The 13,493-nt window shown below is 35.4% G+C and overlaps 1 protein-coding gene across 5 annotated transcripts in view; it reads left to right on the forward strand.

Moving 5' to 3' along the window:
• Positions 1–13,493, forward strand: part of LOC110447288 (serrate RNA effector molecule homolog) — a 35,780-nt gene that overhangs the window by 18,735 nt on the left and 3,552 nt on the right. For all 5 annotated transcript variants that reach the window (XM_021492867.1, XM_021492871.1, XM_021492872.1 and 2 more), the window contains 9 exons: positions 1,243–1,383; positions 2,035–2,229; positions 2,774–2,867; positions 4,429–4,502; positions 4,921–5,074; positions 6,025–6,133; positions 7,140–7,293; positions 8,307–8,502; positions 9,326–9,440. In XM_021492867.1, coding sequence (XP_021348542.1) covers positions 1,243–1,383; positions 2,035–2,229; positions 2,774–2,867; positions 4,429–4,502; positions 4,921–5,074; positions 6,025–6,133; positions 7,140–7,293; positions 8,307–8,502; positions 9,326–9,440 — 1,232 coding nt within the window. The remainder of the gene's footprint in view (positions 1–1,242; positions 1,384–2,034; positions 2,230–2,773; positions 2,868–4,428; positions 4,503–4,920; positions 5,075–6,024; positions 6,134–7,139; positions 7,294–8,306; positions 8,503–9,325; positions 9,441–13,493) is intronic.

Genomic DNA, 13,493 nt, shown 5'->3' on the forward strand with positions numbered 1-13,493 from the left:
GCTGTCTGTAGAAGGAAGAAGTAAATATATGTATTTATAAACCGTATTAGTGATGAAGTATAACCTCTATTTTGATGTTTCAAACGGGAACGTAATATGACATATCGTGCTTAGGTTGTTAACGGTAATGCTTAATGGCTCTGAGACGAGACGATATGTAAACTGTGTATGCTTATCAAACATTTCTGTAACACAGCATGCTATTTCTGGTGTATTTATTTATGAAAGTGTAACAATTTAAGAACATGACACAACTGCCGCTGCTGTTTGACAAGAATTCGCGCTGTGTCAAAATATTATCCAATCCGGTGTAAGGGAAATAACTCTTACGTTAGTAATTAATATAAAGTCGCATTGAGAAATATAATTCAAATATATTCCAAGAACATTTTTGAGATTTTGTATATTCAATGACAGTAAATAAAGTCACTACATATATTAATAATTATTATTCATATGAATAAATAATAAATAAAAATAAAAGGAGTACAATGTCTCTTTTCTCCATGTATTTTTCCCCCATTCTGTTAATTCTTCATTTCACAATCACAAAATGCACCTATTCTTTATTATCCATTCACCGATTGGCATTCTGCACATAAATGCTCATGTCACATCATTGGAGGATGCTAGTTAATGAAAATTACAACAATGCGTCACACCGAAAGAGGGTGAAAAAAGAGGAGAGGGAGAAATGTTTTTAAGGCATCATTTAAGAGGTGATTGATTTTGGAAATCCCAAAGGCATCATCATCACATGACCTGATTTTCAATTAGCAGAATACAGAACACATATCTGAGGTATTATAGAAGATATTGATGCTCAACGTCTTACTGAAGCAATTCAATTTAAAGTGGTGAGCGGCTTAAATGTCAGACTGACATAATTCTAGTTAATATTTATTACCGACTAATTGATAGTTGGTAATCAATTTTGCTATTTCAGATATACTGCCCAGAAATTGTGTAATTGTGTAATTCAGCACCATTCCTGTGCACACCACTAGCCTAATTGTCATGCTGGCTAGCCAGCGTTTTAACGAACAGTTCTGTCTTTGTATACACAAACTTGTCTAAGCAGCTGTTTTACTACTAGCCCTTTCACCCCTATGTAACTTTAGAAGACTCGGCCATGCATTGATATGGATGAGTCCATTATGGTCTACAGTGGTGAAAGGGTTAAGCCTATTTGCTGGGATGATGCTAACAATACTACTATTTTCACCATTCTCTTTGTTACAGATGTGTAAGCGCTATCCAGGGTTTATACGAGTTGCCCTCCAAGACCCTCAACCAGAAAGGAACTTCTTCCGGCGGGGCTGGGTCACATTTGAACGGGATGTGAATATCAAAGAAATTTGCTGGAATCTCAATAACATCAGAGTAAGAACACTGCTTTCATTGTATTGATTGCATAACGAGCCATTTCCATAACGAATGCATTTGTGTTGTCTGCTGAATATCAATTGTTACTTTATTTCAACACCATGTTGGCACTATGTCAATTATACCAAAATAATTACAATAATTTCAAAATATTCAACATTTAGGGAAATTATATAAAGACACTAATTTTTCATCAAATATTATTTATAGATAGTTTTATCTCGTAATTTAGTACTATAATATTTTTAACCGTTGGAATAAAAATGATTGTCCATGTTGATAAATGCCTGCAAATAAGTCAGTTGTGTGTGCTCAAAACTGGTTATTTCATTAGGTTGAATTTACATGCCTAAACTCTCCTGTATTATATATGTAAAAGTTAATAATGTATAATTGATAAGAAATGAACACTGAATGTGTGGCAGCATGGTAACTGAAAACCTCATCGTCCGACTGACACATTATATCTTTGACTAAGTGTATTGAGTCCTGCCATTGAACGTCTTTTGACTGTTCCCAAAAAAACCTCAGACCTTTTTAAAAATATTCAGTGGATAAAAAAAAAAATGTTTGAGAAAATGTTGTTGATGAGGATATAATTTTGTGAAGATCTACAGAATCCTATATTTTTATGATTTTTGTTTTCAGCTGAGGGACTGTGAGCTGGGAGCGACATTAAATCGTGAACTGAAACAGCGTGTACGACCTATCAATGGACTGACAGCCCACAAACAGATCGTCAAGGGAGATATCAAAATCGCAGCCAAGGTCATCCACAACCTCGACAAGAAGTGGTGCATCTGGGATGACCCTGAGGGGGAGAAAGGAGATAAATCAAAAGAGGTAAGGGAGACAAATCTTCCCGCAGAAAAATGTAGTGGTCCAAGGGAGATTACATTGTGTTGTTTGGTTTACAAAAGTGACTTAAATGTGTTATTTTTAGTACTTTGGTACTGAACATCTTTCGAAAAAAATCACTCATATCAATTGGAGTGACAAATAAGTGGCCATTTGCTAGGCTGATACTGGTTCTTTGATTTATACTGGGGAGCTACCCCCCAATCAAATCACTTTTACCATTATGCTACAGAATGATTCCTTTTCCCTTTGTATCAAAAACCTCACGGGTTTGCAGGTTTCCAAAACAGCGCCCAAACTAGTCAACATGTATTATTCGCAATATGGTGCTTACAGATCCATTGACTCCGTCATGAAATACTCAATGGGCATAGAGCAAATATGTATATTCAGTGTGGAACTTTAAAAAAAACGTTTGACAGTTTTTGCACAGATCTAGAAACATTGGTAAATTGGAAAAGTTAACGTGAAAAGCACATGTATAAACATGGTAACTGTAAAATATATACTGTTTTGATTTTGTTTACAGCAGTCCTACAGTCTGATATCGCGGAACCCTGTCCTCAAAAACATCACTGACTATCTGGTAGAGGAGGGTAGCTTTGAGGAGGAGGAACTTTTAGGTGAGTTACCAGTACATCTTTTCTGTGGCAGGCTTTACCTGATATGTGTGGTAGGCCATTGGAAGGCAATTTATGGATATTTTTGGAATTTCCGTCTCCTTTGAGTGGAGAAAAAATGACTGCAGTATTGGTGTAAATTGATATCAATGGTTTATCTACCTATCTCTTTGCCAATTAAATGATATTTTGTAAGATATCTAAAAAGACTGTTCCTAGCAAATTAACTGTATAATATATAAATACTACATTTATTAAAGTGTGACAGTGCCTACACTCACCCCGAGTCAAGGGAAGTGACCGTGATATCAGAGGGGTGACCCTAGGCCTAGGCACCGTCACAGTCTAATGAATGTAGTATTTATTTTATTATACCAAAAGTCGATAATTTTAAAAAGTTTTCAAATTTGTAACAAATATCGTATTTTCATCAACAAACATAACAGTGAACTATTCAAGCTTTCACAATAAATTTGGTGTTATAAATACTGCGAAATGTCATAGTGGTTAGATAACAATTTCATTGATGAAATTGATCGGATCATGGAACAGCTTCTTCATAATATACAACATTTGACATAGCGCCCTATCTAGCTAACATAAGCCACTCTAAAGCGCTTTACAGTACATAGGTTTACAATTAATACAGTTAGCATTTACAATTTTTGAGGAATTTGCAGGAGCTGCCTTATTAGGCGCTAACTACTAGTCCTATGCCACCTGGCTAATATCTCCCTTTGTGTGTATGCCTGCGTGTGTGCTGGAGATGTATTGTGACTATCTGGTAGTGGAGGGTAGCAGTGATGGTGTCTGTGTTTCACTCCCCCAAAACCTCATTTTTATGCCCCCGCCATAAAATGGTGACAAGGGGGCATATTTATGCCCCCGCCATAAAATGGTGACGAGGGGGCATATAGTGTTGCCCTGTCCATCCCGTCCTGTCGCGTCCCATCCCGTCTTGATTCAATGTAAGCGGGGGCATTCATGTTTTCATATCAATCACAACTGCTATGTACATGTTCGTTGGACGATACGCTGTGTGCTTTAAGAGTCCTTATCCTTCAAAAGTTTTTCCAAATAAACCAGCTTGACATCTCCAAATCTTGTCAACCGTTGCTAAGGCATTGGGAAGCACCCTTTCATTAACTCAATGATAAAGCGAAGGTGATTGTGTGAAATGAACAATTTGTCTCGACCAATCAGATTACAGGATTTTCACTGGAGGTGTAATAAATATAAATACTACATTCATTAGAGGGTGACAGTGCCTAAGGTCACCCTGAGTCGCCTCTGGTGACCGTGATATCCGAGGGGTGACCCTAGGCACTGTCACACTCTATTGAATGAAGTATTTATTTTATTACACCGAAAGTCAACATGGCAGCTGAAACCAACCGTACGCATAGCTTCTTTGCGTGGCCACTATTTTGCACTGTCACACACACTGTCACCCTTCCATTGGCTCAATGTAAAAGAAAATGTGACAGTGTGAAATCAACAATTTGTCTCAACCAATTAGACTACAGGATTTTCACCAGAGCTATAATTTGGACCTGTTTTGTAGGACAATCATTAGATGAGTGCGAGAAGGAAACACCAGGAGAGACTGGCATTGAGAGGGAGGAGAACGTCATCAAGGTAGGAGGAAACATTCTGGTTGAAGTATTTGTACTGTAAAAAAAAAGACAGAAGTTGTTTGTGTGTTGTTGACATTATACATGGAAAATGTCATATCATGCAGAAAAGGAAATCTCTAACGCTTTCGTTACTCTGTCAGAACTTGCATCAGGGAAAATAACTGGTATTTTCCTGAATCATTTTTTGAAAAAAACTATTCTGAAACATATATGTGATACATGAAATGATTTATCTGGTATTGTGACTTCTTCTTTGTCATGAATGATGGACATACTAAATCCAATTCATTATAATGAGTTTTGCTTGTCATGGCAGCCTAATTCAACATCTACAGAATATCTTAGATCTAGTCTACATCTACATAGAGATCTTGTACATCTGCTGAATGTGTAAATATCTTTCTGTTTTACATACGCAGGCTTTAGACAGAATGATCCTTTATCTGCGCGTCGTGCATTCCATCGACTACTACAGTGCTAACGAATACCCTAATGAAGATGAGATGCCTCACCGATGTGGGATCATGCACGCCCGGGGACCGGCACCTCTAAATAAACTATCGGCAGCTGAAAGTAAGTACAGGTTGTTCAATTTCAAAGAAACACTGCATACTTCTGTCACCTTCATCAAGTCTAATGTAGATGAGTGGAGTATGTATATACTATACTAGTCATCAAAATGTCGCACATAAACCCTTCAGTGGTTGTGCTATATGAAACTTTTATACATTCACTATATATAGGATCTTAAATGAGTTTTCATTTCATACGAGATTTTATGAAACGAGTCTTAGGAGTATCATATAGATGCACATCCTCGATATCCTGGGGTTACGCTCACTTTCACTCTCTACACCCCTGGAATATGTCATAGCAAAATTGAAGGCACGAAGATAGCTGTTTGATTGGTCTCCGGTAAAACAAACTAACCAATCGCTAGGCTGATATCTGTCCTTTGAAGATTACAAAGGAGGGACGCCCAACTTAAAAGCCAGTCAATTAGTACCGTTACGTGACCACAAGATTATTTTGATGTACATCAAAGGATCGAACTAGTCTTCTTGTCTCATCAACAAGGTGGCACACATCGAGCCTTCAATTTTGTTATGACATATTCCAGGGGTGTAGAAAGCGAAAGTGAGAGTAACCCCTGGATATCGAGGATGATAGATGCACAAATTATATTTAAATCGTGTGAACCTCTGGTATTTCCCATAAAAGTTCCCAATGTTAACAGATAACTATCACTGTAGAAAATTGAAAGACAAAAATGAAGTACATGCACTGAAAAATCTGTGAGTTGCACAAATTGATATGTAGAAATAGTGGTATGCGGTTATATCCCTTTCTTGAGGAATAAGAAATTTCAGTCGTTTCGTCCAAATTTACCAATGTTTTACTTCGAAGAAGTCAGTTTGCTACTGATTTACTTTTACATCGGAAGTTTACTGGTAACTTGTATCTTGGGAATGATTCGTTTGCCTTGTTTTCATCAAATTTATTTACCATTCTTTCTATATCAGCTGCAGAATGGACCAAGAGTTTTGAAGAGAAACTCAAAGTGTTTGCAGAACCACAGGACTTGTTAGCCGAGGCAGAGGCAGCTAAGCTCGGGAAGAAAGACCCAGAAGCATATCCTTGTTCTATTCAAACTAGTCACTGGTTTGTAGACTGCAGCAGAAAATAAAATCAGTTCTGCATGCCATGTCGGATATTGTTATTGTAACATCTATTTGCAAGCCTGACAGTAGAAATCTAACTAAATGTCTGCCAGGGGTAAACAGGATATTAGAAACTGCAGTGTTATTAAGAAAATGAAATGCTGATTGTAATTCTAGTGTGACTGTCTTTTTAAAAAAAAAAAAACTACCTTTTCTTCTCGAATGCTTGTCACCTTTGATGTTCTATTTTCCAGAGAAATGTTCAAGACCATGTTTTGTCTGAAACTTGTGGAGGAGTTTTATGCTAACATCTCCAGATAGAAAAAATAGTGAGACGTCTCATTAGTTTCTGTAGTTACATCATATTGGTAACGTAATTGAGAATCACAATTGCCGTCTGCTCGATTTCTGCCTGTACGAGAGGGAAATACACACAATTGTTCTTTTATCATTTTGTGACTGATAAGGAGGACAAGGCACAAAGTTGTCATCAATAAAAAATATCCTAGCCTCATAATGAAGTTTCAAAATGCTGGAAAAAAATTCCATTTTCACGTAGCCTTCATCGGCCATTCAAAATATTTAACCTTCCTAAACACAGATGTCCTTTAATTTTTAAATAAATGTAGATTTGGTTAACAATTTAAAATTCTGTGATAATTCCAGTAATATCCAAGACTAATACATTTGACTCGCATTTAAGACCTATTTTCCAAAGTACAAGGACTTTGAATTTGTTGGTTAATTGTGAATCAATTTATTACTAGTCTGGCCAAAGAGTCCATATCAATTTGTGAGTTATTTTTGGAAGTCACAACTGTCCATTTCAAAATTCAAAGGATGTTAGTACCTTTTCTCCAATATGATGTCAGGTTGACATATATTCCAAAGACGTGCCAGTTGGTGCAGATTTTCAGAACGTTCCTTAAATTGATTGGTAACTGCTGAAGTTTATTTTTATCCTTGACTGTATGCACTGAAGTGGAGAAGTTTGTCACAGCAAACACCCAGGAGCTAGCCAAGGACAAGTGGCTGTGCCCCATGAGTGGAAAGAAATTCAAGGGTCCAGAATTTGTCCGCAAACATCTTTTCAATAAGCATGCCGAAAAGGTTGAGGAAGTAAAGAAAGAGGTGTGTAGCTGGTGCAGTCTAGTTTATCGGGTTTATAGTTCAAAGTGCCATTTATTTTATGTTAAAGTTCAGAAGTCTTATATTTATATGTATGTATAGGGACATAGGAATTCTACACATGGTGTATGACTTTCATTTCTCTTGCCCTGGACAGGTGTATCCGCACTTTTACCGGTGTGAGATTTCCTTGTCTCTTCCTAGGGTTGAGGTGGGGGGATTCCCCTATTCATAACAATGGTGTGTCATCACTTCAACAATACAATGACGTCGCGTCAACAATCCATCAACGTCCAGTCAACCCTAAATTTAGCATGTAACGTTATCATTGTGTATATGACCCACATTGGGAAAACAGGGTAAGAGAAAAAGAATCATTCACCCCCTTGTGGGTGAGATAGGGGAATCTCAACCCTCGGGGGAAAGATTCTGAAGATGCCTAACACTCAGCAAACAAAGCCTTGTGTTTGGCAACATAAGAGTCTTCCCCCTCGGGTTGAGATTCCCCTATCTCACTCCCAAGGGGTAAGAGATTCTATTGATCCCCTTTTCCAACATTCTGATCAATTTGTTTTCTCTTTTTAACTGTAAATTTGATTAATATTGAGATTGATGTTGTGAATGTGTCAAAATTACTGTAGATTTTCTAGATAATGTATCAGTTAACCAAGGATGTATTTGGAAAGCTAAAAAATAGACTGTACATCAGAAATATAAAAACTAATGCAGTCTACAAAGTTTCAATCTTGTTTAATGATCCTTTATTGTCATGAAGCAATTTCAGTCGCTGACTGTTTTAGTGATAAATATTTTTTGCTGATGAAATGCTTATTGAATGACATATCAATATCCTATAAAGATGACCTCACATTTTAGAACAGCAGCAGGCAAGGTACTGAAAAAAGGTATTGTTTTTAAAGGTTGTGCTATAGTTCATTGAATGTGTGCATGCAAGATATCTTGTAGCTTTCCCCATGTAGGACATCTGTATCTATTGTAAACATGTATCGTTTTAGGTAACGTTTTTCAACAACTATCTCTTGGATCCAAAACGACCTTCGTTACCGGAACACCCTGGTAACAAACCCCAGGGGTCAGTGCCAGGCTCGAGTGGTCAGAGCCAGTTTGGCAGTCACGGACCAGCTAGCTTCGTGGCACCGCCCCAACAAGGCATGATGGGATACGGTCAACCACGTCATCAAATGATGTTTGGTAGGAAAAACTTAATTATCAACACACAATTTTTTTTTTAAAAAAATGGGCAGTTTTGAGCTAGCTGCTTTAAAACCAGTCGGAAGATTTACTTGATAAAATATGTCACGACGTCTTTTGGGATTTGAGGATCCATCTTTCTACAAAAAGTATGAAATTAAATTTAATCTCTACTTAAAGTGCATTAATATAGAGGATAATGTATCAAGCTACATGTAATAGTGTTGGGAATCTCTTTCAAAATTCATGATCAATCATCGCTATTTCTCAAACAATCGATGATTAGTTTTAACTTTGTTTTATTCACATAACACATGTAATACATAATACAAACATGATTAAACATAAATGAATTGGAGACAGAAACAAGTGTTAATACACTTATATAAATGAATTGATCAGTCATCAATCATGGACGGGAAGGAAATTCACCAGAATTGGTAAAACGAGGTTGATACTTTTGAAATACCTAGATGTAAGCAGAAATGTTGTCTGAATTCAGGTTTGGTAATATAAACTTACAAGTCAAAACGATTAATCAATTTTCTAGTCATCTCCAAATCTCCATAATTCTTGAAAGTTTTCATATTACAGTCAAACCTTTTATTGATTATAGAAAATCATATTCAATTAATCTAAGTTCGAGGTAAAATGACTAATCATGCATTAAATAAGTTAATCGAATAACACTTAAAATTAATTTTACTGTAGAGTTCATGAGAATTGTTTTATAATGTACGGTTAATGAAATAATATTACTTCTGGAATATATAGATAGCAGCTATTATGTAAAGGAATTTCAATGTTATCCTCTCTGTTGAAGGTAACAATCAGACACAACAGACCTATGGTAACCAGAGTTACGGAGCTCGAGGAGGCAGTGAACCGCACAGAGGCGACCCCTACAGGAGATCGCCGTACCAAAACAATTTTAATCGGTCAGTAAACAAATCGGACCTTGTGTACCTCGTTTAACCTATTAAACGCCTGTCTCCACTAATATTTCTGTAGTCACGTATTATTTACTTTTATTATACCTCATACGAGAATCTTGCTGGACTGTTGAAACTGTTCGTCTTGTCTGAATGAAAGCAATGTTTTGTTGTTTTTCTCTGTATTTTTTTCTCATCAAGAAATTTAAAGCAGAAATATCCACGCATGTTAAACTAAAAAGAAAATTTGTCTCTTTCTCCCATATTTTCTATCAGCATTGAAGCAAAAATTTCAATACAAATCTTGTTTTATAGCTGAAAACAACCAATAAGTTTATTTTGATCTTTCCCTTTATGAAGACATCATCTGTTATCTTTCTTATTTAAGTATTCTGAACGGAAAATTTCACAAAAAAAAATCAAGAAAAATATTTTGGAGAATGTCCCCGATTATAAGTTAAAGTATACATAAGCTGAAGAAAAATTAAGCTGCTTTAAATTTTGGAAATGAGGATTTGATGCATATGCACACAGAAAAAAATGGGCTTTAAAAATACAAACATTCAGATTTCACTGGTATTTGGTATAATAAAGATAAATAGTACATTTTGTGCTTTGGAAGAACACCTTCAAAAAATGAAATTCATCTTGAAATTATATGACAAGTAGCAAAAATTTTCACTCTTGATAATTGATGAAAAATTTGGAAAACAATTTGGAAGGTTTATCAATGAAAACAACTGTAATTGTAAAGATATAGCAATCTTGCTGCAAAATTTCATGTTCTTATTAATTGAGAAGGTGGTCTGAGTTTGTGTTTTTGATGTGTCATCCTTGCTACTAGCTAGCACTAACTTCACTTTACGATAATACAGTTGAAATTTGTTAAATTGCTTTTACCATGAATCATTGTTGAATTTGTTAACCTTCAAATTGAATGTCAGCTTTATTAATAACAGTTTGGGAACCACTTATCAATTCAAAACAGAACATTGGCCAACAGGAAACAACCGAAGTCGGCTTTCACTTCTACTCCTCTTTGTACCTGCAGCTCTGATATGTATTGGCTAACTTTAAAATCTGAAATATCTGTTTTGGAATTAATTACCTTTGTTGGTCAAAATTAACCAAATTAAACACTACATATTGTATAAAGCCAAATTATCAGGGTCCCTCTCTGATATCTTATGATGTCAATGGTTTGCAGATTACTCTTAACACATTTCAACTGTATATCCTTTTGACAGTCATTATACTATAGCACTGTACGCCCAAAGTGTATGCATGAGCACCGAAAGCATTGCTGTCTGAGAGCAGTAGGAAGGCGGCAGACTTGTTATTCTTGAATGCATAATTTATGCTCAGAAATGACAAATTTCTTTTTGTACTTCAGTTAAGGTAAACAATATCTGAAAATCCTGATTTAAGAGTTTTAGCTGACGAAAAGTAGGAAAGAAATTTCAACGCCTGCAGGTACATGAAATATCACAATCATGTCTAAGATTTCATCACATTTCTCATGATCAGCCAAGCCATCTTCTGTTCATCAAAATCTAGCTTTAACTCTGTCACCCCTGAAATTTCATAATAAACTAATCCAACCAATGAATTGGAATAGGTCAAATGTGTCTTCAGGAGTGAATGAGTTATAATGCCTCTTTGAGTTTGGAGGTGTGTTAGAGGTCTTAGACTGATCACATACATGTATCTATATATACTGACCTTCTCAGGAATTAATTCAAGAAATATAATACCTATATAATAATCATGTAGGCACACTTTACTCATTATATAAACTTCATAATGGAACATTTTGATTAGCGGAATTCAAGCATCTTATTATCAAAATGAAGAAAATGAAAGATTTAAGATAACATGGCAAATGATATTGAAGGAATCAAGCTGTCGAGTGTATCACATTAGCTGGTACAGACTATCAAAACAGAATTAAGATCAAAACTTCAGCCCACAAGTTTGAAAAATAAGCAGCTGATTTATTCTGATGTAAGAGAATTTATTTCTGTTATTCCATTCATTCTAAAGCTTACAAACACTTAGTACAAGATAAATGAAAACTTCTGGTACCATCCAGTGTTGGATACCACACACTACCACATGTCTCTCCAGTATTCTGTATAACAGTGATAGTTCCACCATACGGTTCATTGGAACTTTCACGTATATGATATCGCAGTGATGGTCACCATGCTTTAGAACAGAACTCTCCTGTATTCACCCTTACAGGAATTTCCTTATCTCGCATCTTGCTTACAATGCGTTCAAACAGAACCTCCCTGTATCTTACATCACGACGAGGATTACCATGTTAATGAACACAGATTCAGTCCCTTGGCTGATATGAGGTAGAGGGATAACAGAAGAAAGGATCAGAATAGTCATATCATAGCGTTCTAAAACAAGTACCTGTAATCCTACATCTTTTTCTTTATATTGTTTTCTATATTTTGATGTAATAAACGAGTATTTACACTTTATGGGTTTCTTTGATCAAATATACACATCAGTGTTACAATGTACGTATTACTGAAAATGACGAGGGTTGGAGGAGAAAACTGTTACGACTACCTGTATGACAACATAGCAATCTTGTCACGTGTGTATACATGTTATTAGCTTGAGTTTCTGGAATGCTGTAAGCAAATTTAATCGTAACATACTGATGAATATGAATATCAATTGAATAGAAGAATAACAAAACATGTGACGACATTTTTGTAGAAACACTAATCATATACCATTATTGTAAATTCATTTGAATTTTACTTTTCAAAAAATACGCCACAGACATTTACTTTGACACGACTTCAAGATATTTTTGCAGAAAATTATTTCATCACCATACGGAAAGTCGAGATAGAATTTTTCCATAACTTGCTTTGATATATTCTTTACACTGCTGCCATTTCTGCTTCCCATATAGCAAGAATGAAGTGTCCTAATCCTGTATGCTATACTGTTGTATATGTCGTGACTCTGTTGTTCCTGTGTACGTGTTAACAGTCGGTCAACTATATCATCATTCAGGACATGTAATGCTGCCGAGACACTGAGAAATGCAGCGATATAAATATTCCTTGTACAATGTTTAATAGTTTTCACAATTTAACATTGTTTTATTCTGATACCTTTGGCCGACAATAGGTCCTGTTTACGACATGTCACAGTAGACAATGTTGTCAATAATATTGTTATCGTATGACTATTTGTGAACAGGCATCAACATCAATTTGATTTCAGATTGAATATAAGAACGTTTCATTGTACGACAACTTACACAATATAATTCAATTTCATCACGTTTATTTTCACTAACCATACTGCATGCAGTAAAGAGGATATATTTTAAAATATAATTTCTTTACAATTTTTATGGGATGACTCTTTTTATGGAAGAATTGTGAAATTAATAGAATGATTATATTTTGTTAACAAGAAACCAAACAGTAAATATATAACAAGAACGTTTGTTTTGGTGAAATGCTAACAGATTCACAATCAAGTAAGATACGTCAAATTTGAAGATAGTAAACATTGTGATACTGCCACCATTTGGCGATTAAAATCCTTGTTAAACAATCACCGCTTGTCCAGCCAAACTTTGGCAACATTAAAGGTTTGGCAACATTTTGAGGGAGAGCAATTGTCAAGAAAATGGGACCTTGAATTATGCTTGTGGTAAACAAAGGGCATTTATTTCGGAGTTTAACTGTAAGATGAAGGTGTGCTGTAGTTAACAATTTTGTTGACGGCAAGAAAATTGCAAGAGCGAGATTATACGCACTGATATGAATAAATGAAAAATCTATTTCGTCTCTACATTTTTAAGATGTAAAATTTTGCACCAGAGCACATTTTTATGACGTTTCTGTTAATAAATGACACTTACACAGGTATTTTTTCAGAGTTTATTAAGTTGTTTCTAATATTTGCCGTTCAACTAATCAACAAACCATTTGACAAGAGATTATTCAAACATCATTATTGCACACTCGTAATGAATTAAAAATTCGCTTTTATATCGTTGAGGCAAAACGTTTT

This window comes from Mizuhopecten yessoensis, unplaced genomic scaffold (genome assembly GCF_002113885.1).
Source record: "Mizuhopecten yessoensis strain PY_sf001 unplaced genomic scaffold, ASM211388v2 scaffold3279, whole genome shotgun sequence".
In the NCBI taxonomy this organism is placed as follows: Eukaryota; Metazoa; Mollusca; class Bivalvia; order Pectinida; family Pectinidae; genus Mizuhopecten; species Mizuhopecten yessoensis.